A 19,097-nucleotide genomic window follows, 5' to 3' on the forward strand; every position below is an offset into this window, starting at 1 on the left:
GTTTAAGTATAGAAAGGATGAGCTCTGTTGTATGGCCCAATGTCCATCATTCCTTGTTTCGAACTTATCGCATGTATTATATCATGATTTTGGTATTCATTATCGGTTTGGCGTTATCCATTCCCAACATTTTACATGTCCGATACTTTCATGATCAAACGATTCCTTGTATATGCTTGCCATTAACGGATATCGTTTTCACTAATACTGTCGTCTATTTCACGCTGATAGCCCTACAATTTATTATACCGTTCACAATTACATTTATTAGCTATGTTACATTTGCATATCAAATTCGTAAGACAAAATTTAGCTCGCCGTCGAATCAGTATGCTGTAAACATGGGGCGAAATTCAATACGAAATAAGCAAGTAATAAGTGCAGGATGCCTTAGTAATAATGCTACATCACCTACACTAGAAACATGGCGTCGGCAAACTAAACGAATATCGATCATTTCAATAATGATTACATTAGCATTTTTTATTTGCTGGTTTCCAAATCAGCTCATTTACACATTGGTTCAGCTTCAGATCTTCAAATCTAAAAATCCATGGCTAAATATCCGTGCAGTACTTGTAATCTCAAGCTCAGCTATTAATCCAGTTATTTATGTAGTTATTGACCCAAATTTTCGAAAGCTATTTTGGGATACACTCAAACAAATAACGCATAAACTTCCTGGCAGGTTAATATCCAATACTGCGAGTTTGCTACGTGTCAAAACTTGACATGTATTACCAAGATGTTAGAAAAGTAGAAAATTAATATTGAGGTACTTTACTTCTATATATCGAAATGATGCTACTGGACTATATTATAATCCGCCATTATTATATGTCGGGTGCCGATTCTTATGATGTCTTGAAGTATCATGGCAAAATCAATAGAAATTACGAAATTAGCATGCACTTTCTCATTGAGCAACCTATTTGGTGTTGCAATTTAACCTGAACCTGTGACTACAGAGGATCTGAAGGATATGTAGCTGGATGCAAATACAAGACTCTATTTATCGAAAGAAAAAGATCCATGAAATGAATGAAATGGGCTGTCAGAAACAGAATTTCGACACTAGCATTAAAATTACCAGCTGAATTCTTAGCGACTACTTGCTTTAACCAATGATAGTGAACAACCCCTCAACTTTACTGGTGATCACTAAATAGTCATAAACTGTATGACCATAGCACATCCTTGAACTTTTCGATCCATCTTATTTTTAACAGATAAAATTTACAACAATCGAAAAGACTGACAAAAATCTGTTGGCAATGCTTTGAAATAATTTCGATTCTAATTAAAGTAGTATATTTCATCGTTATGTTTGTCTTATCAAAATACATTTATTTGATATAATACTCATATACCTCCTGTCTACGTGCCATAAACATTACGAATGATCATCGTGTTTTGTTATTTATTGGTCATATCAACTAGCTAAATATAGTTAATAAATCTTTCGATAATCCCAGGAGAGCCATTGACCTCATAAGGCAAGTTTAGAATACAGAAGCAATTAAGTCAAATTAACGATAGAACTAGATATTTCACCTATCCAATGGTACATTTATAATTTTTTACTCCTTTAACTTTAGGAAACTCTTATTTTTAAATGCCTTACTCAAAATCTGCCTAGAATGTTGTAGCATAGTGTATTTTGGGCGCACAATATCTTGCTAAATAATTAATATATTCAAAATCTTCTATTCACATTTACACCGCTATAAATGGATAGTATACCGTAAATTAATAAAATTCTTCAATCTTAATAAAATTTGTATTGAAATTAATGCATTTGGATAGTAATATCCAAATAAACGATGTTCTTGTTGCAGTTCGGTATATCGTGATGAGACGGAGCTGGAAGTTAGCTTACGAAGTACTCCAACTATCGGATAGCTGATATGCTCGACCTACTCGCGCAATACAGCATGGTAATCTTCGGTTAAGTAATACTTTATTTCTCTATTAACAACACTGCACGTAACCGTGGGGTAAGAATAATGCAATGCACAATGCATTACAGATGAATCCTCCGTTATTGCCAAGCAATACAGGGTTTATAATATTTGAGAAGAAATTCAACTTACTAATCGTAGACGCTCGACTACGAGCTCTGAGGAAACTACTGACTCCCGAATACTTGAATACTATACTATTTAAATACAAGTATTCGCAATGGATGGTACGTGCTTACAAACAAGACTGATACTCGTATGTCCTTTACGCGCAATTTACATTCTAAACTGTACGCAACTACAAAACTAAGATTACAACAGTTCTATGTGTCAATGCTATAGAATAAATTATAATCCAAAACTTTAAACCTTGATGAACAGAGTAAAGAGTTAAACCCCACCAATCCAATAATCGAATTCCAAATATTAGTTGTCCGTAAGGATAATGGGATCGGCTCAATATGTAATGTTTCTTTATTTGATTAGCTATAGCAATAGAATAGCTCTTAAAAATAAGAATACAATAAGGCGCTAAAATTATGATAAAATCTTATGTTACTATTAAATATCATTTAACGAAAATTGTGCCCAATCTCATCCATAACGGAATACAAATCGAATACCAGGTGATCTCACAACGAAACGTGCGGTAACCCAATGATTTGAGAATCTCTACCAAATTATTTCATCTAAAGCTATTGATGCTGTTTTCATCATGTATTAACGTCCAATGCGTATCGATATTATTGGTTCTATTTAATGATGGACTGATATCAGTAATATTGACAAAATATAATGTTAAGCATCTCCCTTACTATCCCGTAGCTTGTACGTAATTGTATATCAAATTGCAAGATATAAATTGTATAACAGGGCGATGGGATAATATGCTTGTGAAAGTATTGTGTTATAACGTATAGTAGCACCAAAAGTAGTTTAAAATTGAAGTTGATATCTTCTAGACGAAACAACTTTATTGTAATAAAGTTAAGTAAGGAATTGCAGCTTATTTATGATATTCGAAGACGCTTTATCAACACTGCCTCATGCATGACGATAACTTTGTAGAAATATACGGTAATCCTTTCAAACGAATAACACTAATACTTTGAGTTGCTATATACATCCATTCGGTATAAAAACTATAATTGCCTGAAATTAGCATTAAAACACAAACAACTGTTTGATATAAGCTATGCTAAACTATAATAAGGTGCAATACCAATCTCAATGCATGTCGCAGCAGTTTTTCTAATGCTTTCATTAGCTAGCAAATTTTTATTTAAATTGTTCTAAATTTATTAAACTTTAGAGTGTTTTTAAAATGAAACATGTATGATTTTATACATGATATCAATTACCATACGATAAATTTCTCATTACCATATTTAACCCCAAATTTTTACTTATTTGTTTCAATATAGACACATTCTGTCGATATCCAAGTTTTGATTAAGATATAATAGCATGCTTTGCCAATACTTTTATTTAGTAAGCTATTGATGATATTCTCATCAGCTTCTTTAAATAGATATTTTTATCATGATTTTTTTACAGCTTCAGAAAATATATTATTATGATTAAGTACCGCTATAGAAATACGCAAAGTTTGATAACACTCCCACAATAAAAATTTAAATACAATTACATGGTGATTTAAATTCGATCTACAATCCATCTTACCAATAAAATTATCTTACTCATCGATTATAGTACAAAATTAGGCTAAGATGATTTTTTAATTTACGATTATCTTAGAATGACTTATTTTACTCGATTTCGATAATTTACGCGACATATCCTTAATAAATACTGTTACTTTAGTGGCTATTAAAAAAATAGCGTTCTATGTGTTACGGTGCGGTATGAATAGAACTGAAAATATAAATCTAACTATTTCTCCGAGAATTATCTGTATTTTTCAACGGTACATTAATTTTCATGTTGGCTCTTGTATAATTGTAGATTGTAACTGAGTTTATGGACAAAGATCATTCAGAATTATTAATTGTCGATATTAGTAAGTTGAATTGAATGGCGGCAATATGATTTTGCCAAAGCAATTTACCAATCGCTGATCTCTCTGTACATGAGCTAAAATATCATGGTACCTGCATGTGAACTTTTTTTCGTCTTAATCCCCAAAACCGACGACGACATATCTTACAAAATGTTTGCATCATAAGTTTTCTATAATTCTTATTAAAAATCACATAGACAAAAGGATTGAGTGAAGAATTTGCTATCACTAGTATTTTAGTTAACAAGTGTATACTAGTCAATGTCTCTACAACCTTTAACTGTACGAGAAGGAAATAGATTTGATTCGGCAGCCAACATATAATCAAGATAATGGATGCTGCAAAAATCATTAACGTTACTTGTCTTTTAACTCGACGATTATTAACAGATTTTATACTATGGGTCATACTAACATCCATGATGCTAATCTTTCTTATTTTACATGCAATAATGGTATAGCAAGTGGATATAATAGTGGAAGGAAGAAGAAACTGCATTACAAATATCACTGTGTAAAGTATTGTATTAATTTGCTCATTTTTAGTTAATGGTACCCATTTACATGGTTTCTTTACATATGGTTCGTATCTGCTTTGAAATGGATTTGCCATAGCTATGATTAGCCCCAACACAATTAAACCTGCAATCATCATGTTGACATTGGAAGATGTGAACAATTTTTTATAGTATCTCGGTTGGACAACCATATACAGTCTTTCAATGCTTAAAATAGCAATGGTGTACACAGAAGTAAATCCAAATGCCCATATGAAATATTCTGAGCCGATAACTGCACAAAATATAGGACCAATAGAGCGATCCCGTGGATAAGGATAATTATCACCAAAGACTTGGCCAACCGGCGAAATAATTACTATAATAACCGTTAGAACATCGACGGTAGCAAGTAAGAGGATAAAACGATTGGAAGCTTGATTTAATAATGATCGATGTGACAGGAAGAGTAGACAGATCATAAAGTTATCAATAATTGCTAAAATTGCAAAAAAGACGTAAAGAACTGGGATGACGTTAGTCGTTTGTGTTGAGTTTTCATGAGTTGCTGGCGTAGAAGTTCTATTGTCATTAAGACTTTCGTTGATCGATGCGATTAGATTGCACATTTCGGAACATCAATACTATATAAAAGTTAAAGTAAAGACAAAATGAGAAGATTAGCTTGTTAGAAAATACAGGATTAAGGTAATAAACGAACTCATAGATAAGTTGACGATTAATGAATTTTATTTAATTTTGCTTTACGGTTATCATTTGTGCGATATACTTGTCTCAGAGCTAAAATAATTGTATACAGTTCAATATGTCAATAATATAATTGGCTTTAATAAAACTAAAGGAGTATTTAGAGTTAGTTAACTTCTACCTAAAAGTCTATTACTGCTGCACTTGGCATGATATCAACATACTCTTAGGAAGATGATATAACTATCGGACATACGGTAAAATCAAGTGGCTATCAATTAATAAATTTATACCGTGCTAGTCTTTGCCTCAACGAGGTTGTAATTTTTGTACTCTATTAACGATAAGAAAGATTTATTTAATAAAAAATTTATAGTCGCTAGACTTGATAACAAATTTTCACCAATGTAAAATGATTTGAACTCTGCAAATCAATGATACTAATAATTAATGCATGATTGTTTTATGAAATAAATTTATATTAAGTGCATTTTAGTATTGCAGAGAACGACAAAGTTGGATGATACCAGTAATCCTCAATTATCCAATAATTAATATGAGATCTTCGTTAGCCAAGCGACAATAACTGATATTTATGAGTTAATGAAAGAAATCTATGTGCATGGAAATGTTGGAAAGTGCCATACGGTATATTTAAGCACACATCCAAAATTTATCTTTTTAATCAATAGTTCCTAGATGAATTTGTGACATTATATTTCGTTAAAAGTTTCAACTGCAGTATAGGTATTATTGAAAGATATTAATTTGCAGCGGTCTTAAAGCTAGTGGAGCATGGAATTCTCTTGAATATTTAATGTGAGTAGCTTAAAATAATTATGACTGAAGATGATAGGAATTGTCATTGAAAGTGGGTATGAAAATGAATTCATTTCAAATTATTATTAGCTATAGGAACTTACAAATAGTATTTATAGTCAAATAAATAAAGGAATTGTACTTTTATCAATGCTAAATGTATTAGATTTAAAGGCTAACATTTTAAATTTATTCAGATATTATCACAATATTACTCCTATTCTGTTATTGAAATATTAGGCCAGCGTTAATATATGTAGCATAATTGAGACTTATTTCTACTTCATCATAATGATTATAATATTGATGAAATATCTGTTAGAGGTAAAATTAGACTGATAATTAATTAGTAATTAAGGACAATTCATAATCGAAATTCGAACTAAAATATTTACAAAGAACAAGCCAGACTTTGACTGAATACGTACATTAAAATTTATATATTTTAATTCAAATTATCGATTAAGAATCCTGCTAGATTCTGTATTCATAGCTGCTTGTAAAAGAGGAACTGTAAATAATTATGCTAGTTACCAGAACATCCGTGAATGTCAAATTTTAGAATTAAATTAATGATACTGTGTCAGGTCACAATGAGCTAGAATTTGTCTTAATTTAAAAAGATATAATTAATGCAATCAATTTATGCACAGAAATACGTACGGATGTGTCTATATATCACAACAATTACTGATTAGAATATGGTACAAATTTAATGACTAACAGATCTAACTAATTATTCTTGATAGATATTAATGAAGACTAATTTCATAAGAGTGGGATGTTAGAATGTAGTGGAAATGAACGAATTACAAACCTTTCAGTAATAACAGCTATTCTAAAATACATACGTATCTGGGATAATAATCAAGCATTAGATTTTTGTTAAGTTATAGAGAGCACCTTAAAATAAATTTTATAGATGTATCGACAAAATTATTCAGATACTGTGCCAATAATTACTTGATTGTCGATAATTCATAGTCGTATTATTTTCGTATCCGCAATAAAATTAAAGCAATAACTAGTAATCTTAGATCTTAAATGGTTCTTCTTTAATAGTAGTAGCTGAAAATGGATAATCATAAATAGCATATTAATTTATGGTTTAGAGCAACTTCTTACAGTCTAAGATAAAACAAAAGCCAAAAGCTGGAGAATATTGTAATTTTTCTTATGAAAATACTTGACTTCTATTAGTAGATTAATATTCCGTTATGTAAGTCTATTTTGCGAGATATTAGTTTAAGTAAACCAAATTAAAGCGCCAATAACACTACAAAGGGTTAAGTAATTATTCTAGCGGTAAAAAGTATAATAACATATTGTAACTTTGACTCTAACAACTCATTTAAGATAAATAGCAGTTTACACTAGTGACATGGGTTATACCAAAATTAAATTCTTCTGCTTCAATCTATTGAAACTTGGAATACCAATAACATTCAAATTACGTATATTACGTTCTTTAATCCTAAAGTGTTAAAAATTAGTTTTGCTTTACTGATTAGCCATCATAGAGTAACGTAAATATATGAATATTATGATAGTTATTTTCTTGAGATCATAAAACTCTGATCAAAAATTATGTTAATGGTACCAATTAGACAGTCATATCTTCCCTGGTGAGACACTACATCCAAATTTAATTCACTTTACTCTCTACGATATCGTCAAAATTTTTTCCAGAATTAAAAAAATTTATGGTTATACTTTTAATTCAAACAATAGTAATATTACTTCAACTAAATTGATTAATTTTAAGTATCCTTAGTAGCAGTTTTCTTACGGAAAAGCTGTATTCATCAACAACTGTAGAGCGGCAAATTTTTTGATCAATTTCATGAAACGCTTTACGATGTGAAGGAGATATTCTACTAGTAATCTAAGTGGATGGTTTTTATTATTATTATAATAAATAACGTTAGTATCTTTATTGACCTCTATCCAATAATCATAATTGTTCATCGCAGTATCTCAAATTATAAACAGTAAATTTGTCATAGTAATACTTAATAGTGCTTTTAAAGATTAAATAGTAAAATCATGACGTAATGAATTGATAGCCGCTAGATTTAAGGTGAAAAATTTTAAAATAGAAAGATGATTGTATTACTTTCAACGATCCACGCCGATAATAATTATAAATATAAAAATTACCCTAATTAATTATGAAAGAATCAACAAGATAATTATTGATTTTCATCGATTTTGCGTCACTCTTTGATCTAAACAACAAAAATTTAGATAAAATTATTCCGTAAACGTATTCATTATCTTTATAACGAAAAACATTTTCTATTAATGTTATTTAATCAGGTAAAGTATTCATCAATAGCATCTATTTCAAATGAATAGAAAATAATTGTTAGTTATCGTAGTCTTCCTTGGGCCTTGGAAAGTATTGTATTTCATTATTTACCTTGGTATTATAAGGATTATAACTTAATCCTCTAGATTGAATATGACAAAATTCAAATTAGCCTCATCGCCACAAATGAATATCGCAATCTGTAAAATAATAAATTGGAATTGTTAAGGGAATTTGTATAACAATACTGGATTAGCATTCACAACAATAGATTCACAAATGCCCTAGCTCCAAATATTTCATGTAGATTCCTGAAATACTCTATTATTAATTATGATTAGTTGCTATTTATCGAGTCGCATGCATATCGTTATGTAATTGCTATCGTTGCTATAGATCCCGATGGGCTAATAATTTAGATACAAGTATGATACAAGACCGACACTGGTCTATTGCAATTTGATCTATTTCCGTAACTTATTTTCGCCCATACCCCCTTGGGCATGTTTGCTATAACCATAAAATTCTTGACTGATCGTGCATTATTCATTTAGTTAACTATACGTGTACCGCGATGGATGTAATGGATTTATCTACATCAGTCTTTAATCCAAAGAAGAGTTCTCGTATTCTGTGATCAAGCTTACTGTATTTACTAGAAGCATGCTCCGTAGAGAGTTGGACAAGTAAATGGCTTAAAATAACTTTTCAATTCAATTTAAAATTTAGGCTGATCAACTGTACTTGTGAATAATCGCTATATATATATAGAGAGAGAGAGAGAGAGAGAGAGAGAAAACAGAATGACTAATAACTTGACAATGTTATTTACCTTCTTAGTATGCAATGTTAACCGAGAACCTAATAATATGCTAGTTAGTTAAATTTTTTCTCTCCATATCAATCGTGGTATCACTTAATTAGTCTTAATGGTATAATGCTGACTAACTACAGCATATAGATATATAACTATTAGCGCTATTACATTTTATCGATTGTAATTGAAATTGTGAAGAGGCCGTAATGAAAGATCTATTTGCATCCCAACCCCCACTAATCAATTGTTTTGTAATTGTCGATGGTATTAAACTTTTGCATAGTTATTGTTTTATTGTTGATTCTGTGCCTTCAATTATCCCAATTACGAGCTTTATTTGAAGTTTGGTAATAAAGTAGGAAAAAACTTTTAACTAGTAGAAAACGGCATTTGTCTAATTGTTAAACCGATCATCTTCGTATTTACGTCTCTTAAAAGCATGCGCGTATAATGAGCTCATAAGGAATGCTGCCATAAACTCTTTATCAAGTTGTTGATGTAAAATTATTGTAGAACAAAGGTTATCCTAATTACAAAATAATAAATTCTATTAATAATATCGATTTAAATAGCATCAAGATATCTGGTTTAATTAAAGCCTACCATTAAACAAAACTTTCTTATCTATAGGAAACGCGACTAGATGCGCTCAGTTTGGTCATCTTCTATTGATTTTATTTACTGCACTTAATATTTCTTGCTTTGACTTATTGTATATGGTCTAAAATATAGTTGTGATTGTGAATAGACTGAGAGCTTCGTTTTAATCTCTTTAAATACCAAATGTGCATATAAAATAGTATTAGCCATTAAAAACATATTTATATTCAAGTCAAAAAAAGTTAATAATAGTTAAGATTTTAAATTACTTTGTATAGATAGATGAAGGTAGATTAGAAGCGTTAAGATAAATTTTGACAGCTGGATTGCATTATAGCTCATATTGTCATTTTGGCTTAGATTGGTTTTTTTATTCGTCAAATATCCTGAAAACCTTTTCTATTCTCTGTTAATAACAGACTATTTATTAATGCTAATAAAAATCTTAGGACAGACTTTGATGTTGATATTACCAGATAATCTTTATGAATTTATAATTTAATTTAGTGTTGAATATCTAAAAATTAAGACTATCTTAATCTTCGTAAACATTTTTTATGGATGACATAATTCTTTTTATAACTTGAGGTATTAGCATGGTCAGCAGTATTTAAATGTAAGGAAGATAATGGATAAAGTATAGATTGATAGACTTTATTCTTCTGTTTGTGACTTATTTAAATTAATACAAGTATTTTATACTAAGAAAAGCTATAAAAAGATATCATGAACTGTCTTTATGGTTAAAAATCCCCTGTTACTTAAATTATTATTGTATTTGTAGTAATATCTAAAGCTGTTACATCAGCAAAAACAGCGAACATGTTGTAACTGTATACAGACCTATTTATCTAAAGCAAGTATTTACAGAACGTCAAAATAATAATATATTATATATGTTTCAAGACATGAAATAAAAGAACATAAGAATCTGAAATTCTTCAAACAGTAACATTTGGTAATATATCCTTTACCTAATCTTTTAAGCTAAAGCACTTTAAAATCTATCGGTGTATTACATAGTTTCTGAATCCCTATATTATTACGTTAACTACTTACTGTACTTCCAATTAACGATGTACCTAGAATGATAAAATAGAAGAAATGTAATATAAAATTAGTCAATATCGGATGCCTCATAATTAATTCATACAATATATTTCTACCTATTCAATTAAATGTTGTAAAAGGTTCGTAAACTCTCATCATTCTTTCATTTAATAATAAGCTAATTATACTGTATTATTTTATTACTGATAGAGAAATTGAACCACCTAGTCAATATTTTAATTTGATATTTCTCTTTAATTAAATTGCCTTTTCTAAATCATAATATTTTCCTAGTGTTACTACGATACTCTTAGTCAGGATATAATGATAAGTCAATATCTTCGTATTACCGTTTTTATTGCGATTATGAACGAAAATGCAAGACGTCTATTTTATGTCGTATTTAATCATGGATAGATTTTGCTGTAGCCAGTTTATTTTTACTAACATACCGTATTTTTACCACAATCGTAACATTAGTGCTCCTTAGTATGGTAAAATTGAAAAGAATACTGCTAATTCTCGGGTAATATTTATAATTGTGCTGAACATATCACTTTATCTGTGATTTCTAAAGAGTAGGTAACAACATAACAAATGACTAAGCTGTGGTATCTCGAGATCCAGTCTTCTGTCTTGGCTCTTACTTATTTGCCAATTCGTAACAGCACTATCTATTAATACAAAAAATTGAAAAGATGCTACTCGAGTCCTTAAGCAATACTTACGAATACACCAAGTATATTTCTTTATTTTTGATTTAAAAGTAGGTCAGAATGTAATAAATATCTGAATCATGAGATATTGGGTTCTGGTTTTCGGTTTCATTCCTTCAGTCTTCATTTAAATTGATCGGCAAAACTTGATACAGAGCATTTTAATTCCTTTTTCTAAAGAGATGCTATAGAATCGTTATTATTGGTAACTAGTAATAGTTCATGGAATTTATTAATTAATTAATATCATTTCAACTGAATCGGACTCTAGCTTGGTCAGCTTTATTGTGTATTAGGCAATTTTAAATCTAGATGCGTGAACGACAATTATTATCATCTCCCTTTTCAATTATTAAATTATCAAAATTTGAAAACGAAGGTATACTGTTGGGTACAAGTTCTGTTGCCAACGCATTACAATAATAGTAATAACAGCAAACCAATTACTAATTACATGTGTTAAAGTTAAGTAATTACTAGTATTAATTGGTTATACATGACTTTCCATTTGTGATATAACAAAAATGGACGTAAATTGCCTAAGAAATATATTGATGATCCTAACATCTGTTATGCCCTTGAGTAACTTGATGAACGGATAGCAAAATAGTAGTAACATTGAAAATTTATTGATTATTATTATAGTTTAAACAGTTTCAAAAATCTATGGTCAACTTCTAATGCAATACTACTTTAGTTATTATTCCAAGATAACTCAAAAGGTTCATCATGGCAAGAATGAATGTCTCTCTATTAATGAAGAGTTTTTATTTGTTATGTAAATTAACTTCCTCTTTAGCATTGATGATATATTACAAATTTACTTTAAAAAATTTAACTAATACGGTTAATTGAATTTAAGGTAAAATCTATTTGAGGTATTTACTAATTGCTTCGGGTACTCTGAATAAGGTTCTACTTATGCACTTACTTTTAAGCTTTTTATTAATTAGCAATTTCTAAGTTAATTTCTAAAGGAACATAGCCAACATAATCTCATATTGTAATACTGAATGATGAACAACGAACTGTAAGTAGCTTACTGATTTACAAATCTACGTCTAATAGCTTCAATACATAACAACTATTATAAAATCACAACAAAATTATAATGAAAAATAAAAACTAAGTAGGTTTAGATAATGATAATCAATTCTTTTAATTTAATAACAATTGATTAAGAATAAAATAGGTTGCATAAATATCACCAATACTACTCCAGTTTAGAGTCAAAGTTGAAGCAAAATCAAAATAAGGCAGGTAATAAAGGTTGCTAGAATCCTTTTAAGATTGTAGATAAAATTTTTCATTTTGCATCATACCTATTCCATTCGAACATCGTACAAATACGAAAGCCACCTAAATTTTATTATATACTAGGATAGCAGCGATTAGAATCTCCGAGAATATTATTGCCTAGCAGTGATGTAGTATTCCTTCTCATACGAGTATCAGTATAAAATAAAGATACTTTCATCATCGAGAGGATTGAATAATGCTCAGATAATACACAAGAACACTTTAGAAATAATAAAAAATTGAAGAAGTTATAGTAGTTTTGATGCCTAGTAGCCTTTACCTAAATACAGTAATATTGCAATAATGCATAAAAGTTGATTATTAATTAGCTATTAATAACTCATGTAGCTGTATTATTCTTCCAGCTTTCTAATTAGCTATTAATAACCCATGTAGCTGTATTCTTGTTCCAGCTTTCTTTAATTATTTGAGTGTTACATACTACTGATTGCTAGGTCATTCACACAATTATTGATTCCATATCCAAATTTACAACCTTTAGCTAATATTGTAATGGTGCCCGATATTAATAGCTGAATTTATCAACGATAGCAAATATTTAATTATTATTTAGTTGGCATGTCTACAGCCTTCTAATTACAGCTTTTTTGCGTAAACATAAATATGTCAATAATTTATACCTTTTAAGACTAATATAATGGGTCAAAATACTAGTGGAGGAATATTTTCGCAGCAAGTAGTACTGGTAATATTGAATAAATATAGAACTTGAGGATTGATATGTTAGGTAATACTTCAGAACGGAAGAGTTTAAACGTTTATAATTATTTAGCGCAATTGCATAAAAGGACTTTTTTGAAAACTATTTTATCTAGTCAATAATACAGTAATAACATGATGGCGATAGCACGGATATGCGGTAGATACATCAGGAGCAAATCTTTTTTCAGCCATAGTTTTAACTTCTATTTCTTTTATTTTTCATTTTGTTACTGACGTCACGGCGTAAAATTGTCAGTGCTTCAACATTAAAAAAGGAATAGTGATTATAAAATGTCATGATCGCTAAATCATTTCAATTGAAATTAATTTGGGACCCCTTCTACCGTATCTATCCTATGAACTATTAGTGAAAACCTTATTATTAGTCCATGATCTATCACTTCTTTTGACCTGCGAGACAGAAATAAAATATTGTTTTGACTTTCAAACTTTGTAAAGAACTTTATTATAAAAATATACGAATACAACTTTAATATTCATATTAGTAAATTACATATTCAAATGAACTGGAACATAATCTATACGAAGCAAATAAGTTAAAAGAGAATTTATAGCTAGATAATCTTAATATAGGTTCTTGGAAAGATATCTAGAAGTAAATCAGTATCTATTGAGCTATTTACTAACTGCATCAAAAAATCATTTAGCCAGATTATCCATTTAGAGATTCTTCATGTATTGAAATGACTAAGAATTTCACAAAGTAAGAGATATAGTAGCTAATAAATATATCTATAAGCTATTCTACTTATTCTTAAGGGTAACGTTGAGCTAGAAAATGTTAATCTTTTCAATGAGTAAATATGACTTCTCGTGCAATACCTCCTCTTTTAAATACTAAAAACAAGTTATCCTCATAATTTAATATAATAATCACTAGTCTGTACCCTTCTTGTGATACTCTTACGTTCCTTGTTAGAGGTTTAAGATGTAAGTTAGTACTGTTATTAATAGGAAAAATGAATATATATTTGATTACAGGTTCATTTAAGATGCGATATACTCAAGAAGAAAGTTTTCCTTTTCTCCTATGCCATTTGCAATATCCCGTTTGCAAATAGCGACAAAACTATTACTGGACTGTTTGTAATATTTACATCACACTATGGAATTGAAGATATTAAGATTAAAATCTTCAATTTTCGGACAAATTTTGATCAATACTCTTCTGCTAGTTTAGATATTTGTTGTGCAGATCCTAAATAGGGCATACTTGTAGATTTGATTACAGAATTATCTTTTTCAGTAATCAATGTAGATCTAGATAGCTCTTGGTCATCGAGCATTTAAGAAAGTGAAGTTTAACAAGAAATCAAAGTCTTTTTACATTATTTTTGAGACCCTCTATCGCGTCGACTTTGGATAGCTTAGGATGTCATGAATAATTACAATATTAGCGTGGGGATGGATACCTAAGAAATAACTTTTAAAAGATAGAATAGTCCGTCAAGACTTCTAAATTGACACTCTATACTCTTTACTTTAGTATTCCCAACTTATGTTCAATTGGCCGTTTTCGAGTCGAGGCGATCTTATTAAATTATTAAAATATTAAATTAAATATTAATATCTTAACCTCGATCTAGAATCGAAAGATATTCAATTCACAATTGCGAGCAATCTGATAATCTCCTAATTTAATTTCAAAGGGCACTTAGAAATTATGAGAAGCAAGGTTTTTCCCGGCTGCCAGAATATCAAGTCCTTGTGCCGTCCGTGAAGCCAATTTAGGTCTCGATTACTATTGCACGAAACCATTAGAAGATAAATCACCCTGATAGCTACATTTGAAAATCAACATTGCAATGATGTTTATGTTTGACGGAGCTACGGTAATTGCTAATGAAAGGCAAATTTTTTAACAGTAGGTAGATCCTCTTAACCTAGTGCAATGTTACCGAGATTAACTAACTTCAATAGCTGTTGACATTAGTATAGGAGATCCTATAGTAATAGAGATATCTATCATGATTATAGTAGTGTTGTCGACTAAAAGTATATGAACAATGCAATTAGTTGTTATCGATATCGTATTTGGAAAGATAGATGATAATATAAAGCACGATGGTGTTAATAGAAGCTCCTGCTGTATTAATTAGGAAGCTATGTTAACTTATAAATGTCAGATGATATTTTGCCAGTTGTATATATAACGCGAGGTCTTTCTGTAAATAGTTGGTTGTTATCCTCCTTTAACATTAGACTCTCAATAAATTGTAATAAAACTATTACTATCCACCGACGTTTTCTTTGGATTTTATTACATCCAGTCAAATTATTGATACGCTATACTGTACGTAGCAATCGTTAGCCTTTATATCGATTATTAAGCTAAGATTTAACATAAAAATCTTTGATACTTTACTTTATATTGTTCTATTGGATTCATTGAAGCCTATTAAGTCTAATTTGGCAATATGCTATAGAAGGCATGGAAATGTTGATGAAACTACTGTTAGTATACGCTTTCAGGTAGTCTATTAATTAAATTATGCATGGACCAGATAGAGAGACATATTGGGAACAACTATCAGTCAGCTTTCTCCAGGGATCTCAATGCGCTATTGCCTTGTTGTGGTGCAGTCGCAAAATATAGCTAAGATTAAGATTGTACGAGAATAGTTAAACTGGGAACACCAGACGAATAATAATACAGTGCAATAAACAATGTTGTACTCAACAGCCTTTGGTAGCTGTTGGCAATGTTAATTGTCAAAGGTATGATTGTGATGAGGAAAAAATCACTCAGTAACTAATTGTATATTAATGGTGAATTTTACTATAATAATTCAGATAGTCTGATTGATTATAGCCAGATAGTCCTTGATGGTTGTCAGACGAACCTAATTTACGTAATTAAGTGAAGTTTACAAGAAACTACAGTTCTTGTTCTATTTTTGAGAAGACACCTTATCATAGTTGCCAGGTTGCTTTAATGCACGTACTTGCATCGAGGCTGAGTAGTGTAGCTAGCCATTGGAATTTGTTATTCATTCAACAATTCATTTAGCCGTTCTACCAGACAGCAGGACAAGTTAACTCAATTTCGTTTTATTGAAGAAATAAATGCTACAAATGGTCATTTTACATCAGCGAGCTGTATGAATAGGCTTGAGTTCGATGACAGAAAAATCCAATATGAAAAATGGTACAAGAATGGATTATCATTTCTATGCTGTATAGTCTCATACTTTAGCAAATGTTTTACTTAGCATCTTATCAACATATAATAATCCATCTAAATGATCGACTTCATGTTGTAGTATTCTAGATAGCCAACCATCAGCTATATAATTTATTCGATTTCCATGGCGATCTAAAGCGCTTACTTCAACAGTAGTATAACGTGGCACTTTTGCCATACAATTGTGAATGCTGGAACAACTCTCATATTCTGCAACTTTGTGATTATCCAAAACTTTTAGCTGGGGATTAATTAATACTTGTAAAGGAACCGTGTCACGTTGAACTACATTACGGTACTGTGCTTGTAAGTAACTTAAATGGCGTTTCGTTATTTCCAAAGTAATTATCCTTAAAGGTCGGCCAAGCTGAGGAGCAGCAATTCCTAGGTCGCCATGGCTTCTCATTGTTTTGATCATTCTATCAATTAATTTTTTAACATCTGTTGAAACGATCGCAGTAGGATCCACTGCAGCAGCCTTTTCCCTTAACACGCTTTCTCCAGCCTGCCTGATATAATTCAATCTTAATAATTTCCTACCATATCTATAATAATAATATTTAACAGTTCTAGTGCCATCAGTAAGAAAATATCTAAAACCAGCCATGTTTCTCCTTGGTGTAGTCAATTTCTCAAGAGGTCAGTTCACCAAAGTGCAGGTGCACTTGACGGAGGTGTCGATCTTGTGAGGTTCGTTTTCAGGACGTTTGTGATGAGCTGGTGACAGCCTACTTGGTGTCAGGCTACAGACTATGCCACAGGAAACAGTACTTACAGTACAGTACGACACGGTATAGTATCGACAATACGCTACAGTAGAGTACTTCATACTGTATAATTACAGTACAGTACTGTATGGTAGAAACAGGCTACAGACTACTGTACAGTACACTGTACAGTACAGTACAGTACTGTACTGTACCCCAAAGGAGGACAGTGCAGTACACTGAGTACAGTACAGCAATACAGTAGAGTACTTCATACTGTATAATCACAGGAGACAGTAGGAACGACACGGTATCGACAATACGCTATAGTACTGTACAGTAGAGTACTTCTACTATACTGTATAATTACAGTATGGCAGAAACAGGCTACAGACTACCCCACAGGAGACAGTAGGTACGACACGGTATCGACAATACGCTACTGTAGAGTACTTCTACTACAGTATACAGTATTCTAGTTACAGTATGTACTGTACAGCGCCAGAGCACAGTATGGAGATACACGTTTTGAAAGACCGTGTAAAATGAAATGTCGCCCCTTTTCGCCAAAAGTTCATTTTCCTAAGCCTGTCTTCTTGAAGGTTTTCAGGTGTAGGGGATGACAACTCATTTTGCATGTTGTATTAATCACGTATCTGGTAGCCCATAATGGAGTACCTTGGATAGGCACCTTTTAGCTACCAAGTTATGGACTATTACAAGAAAACCCAATTGCTGTACTAGGTCTTCTTCTAGTAGTCCTTGTGTAAGCTGTGCGATGATAGAATTAACGAACGCTTGAAAGCACTGACTGTAATAAAGGGAAGTCCGTCTCCTTTTTGCTAGTCATATTTACACAAGTATTAACGCAATAACTTGAGCTTAGATAACCTTTTTACCAATTCCATTATAGTACTAGTATTAGTCTCAAAGTCGACTAGTTTTACTAAGTTGTCTAGACGACAGGAGAGTACGAGAGAATCTAACGAGAGTTAAATCTCTTTCGCTTATATAATATTCATCGTTAGTTGATCATAGCAATAACACAAACAAATTCTATAATTCGTTATGCTAAATCTTATCTATCAGATTTGTATAAAATAAATCTTATAACCTATAGTAATCTTAGCTAGCATTACAATACGATTCTTATGAGTGATGGCATAACTTTCTATGTGAAGGCTACTTCATTACACTGACCAAAGTAATAGAGTATGTACACTGTATAAGCGTACATACTCTATTAATTTGGTACATGGGACAGTTGCAGTCAGGTTATTCAATTAAGCACAAGTGGCTATGTGATACTTTGTGCTTCTCCCAGTCGTACCACGATGCATTCATTGTGCAAAGTAGGAGCGGAATCTGTGATAGTTAGATTAATTATAGATATGATATGGTACAGACATTGGCTGAACAGTACATGATAATTTAAATTACATCTAATATCACTGCTGTAGCTTGGCATGTGATACCAGTCATTGCACAAGATGGTTTTTACATGATTTGTACCGTATACTGTCTCGACAGGATCCTGATAGTATCATGATAGAATCTTGATAGTATAAGGAATTTACTTGATACTATCATGATTAAGAAAAATCTGATAGTTGACACCAGTGTTGCGAGAATCGCGTTACCGCAAATCATACTCACTAGGCAAA

The 19,097-nt window shown here is 30.9% G+C and overlaps 2 protein-coding genes across 2 annotated transcripts; both read right to left on the minus strand.

Moving 5' to 3' along the window:
* Positions 1-2,994: 2,994 nt before the first annotated feature.
* On the minus strand, positions 2,995-5,107 carry TRIADDRAFT_55504 (uncharacterized protein; the record flags this gene model as incomplete). Its single annotated transcript, XM_002111920.1, has 3 exons — positions 2,995-3,113; positions 3,323-3,392; positions 4,073-5,107. 3 exons carry the CDS (start codon positions 5,105-5,107, stop codon positions 2,995-2,997), a joined length of 1,224 nt encoding a protein of 407 aa, XP_002111956.1.
* Positions 5,108-16,727: 11,620 nt separating this feature from the next.
* TRIADDRAFT_55505 (uncharacterized protein) lies at positions 16,728-17,333 on the minus strand (the record flags this gene model as incomplete). The annotated part of the gene is made up of 1 exon (XM_002111921.1): positions 16,728-17,333. The coding sequence occupies one exon, from the start codon at positions 17,331-17,333 to the stop codon at positions 16,728-16,730; it is 606 nt and encodes a 201-aa protein (XP_002111957.1).
* Positions 17,334-19,097: the final 1,764 nt, after the last annotated feature.

Source organism: Trichoplax adhaerens, genomic scaffold (assembly GCF_000150275.1).
Source record: "Trichoplax adhaerens TRIADscaffold_4 genomic scaffold, whole genome shotgun sequence".
NCBI lineage: Eukaryota > Metazoa > Placozoa > Uniplacotomia > Trichoplacea > Trichoplacidae > Trichoplax > Trichoplax adhaerens.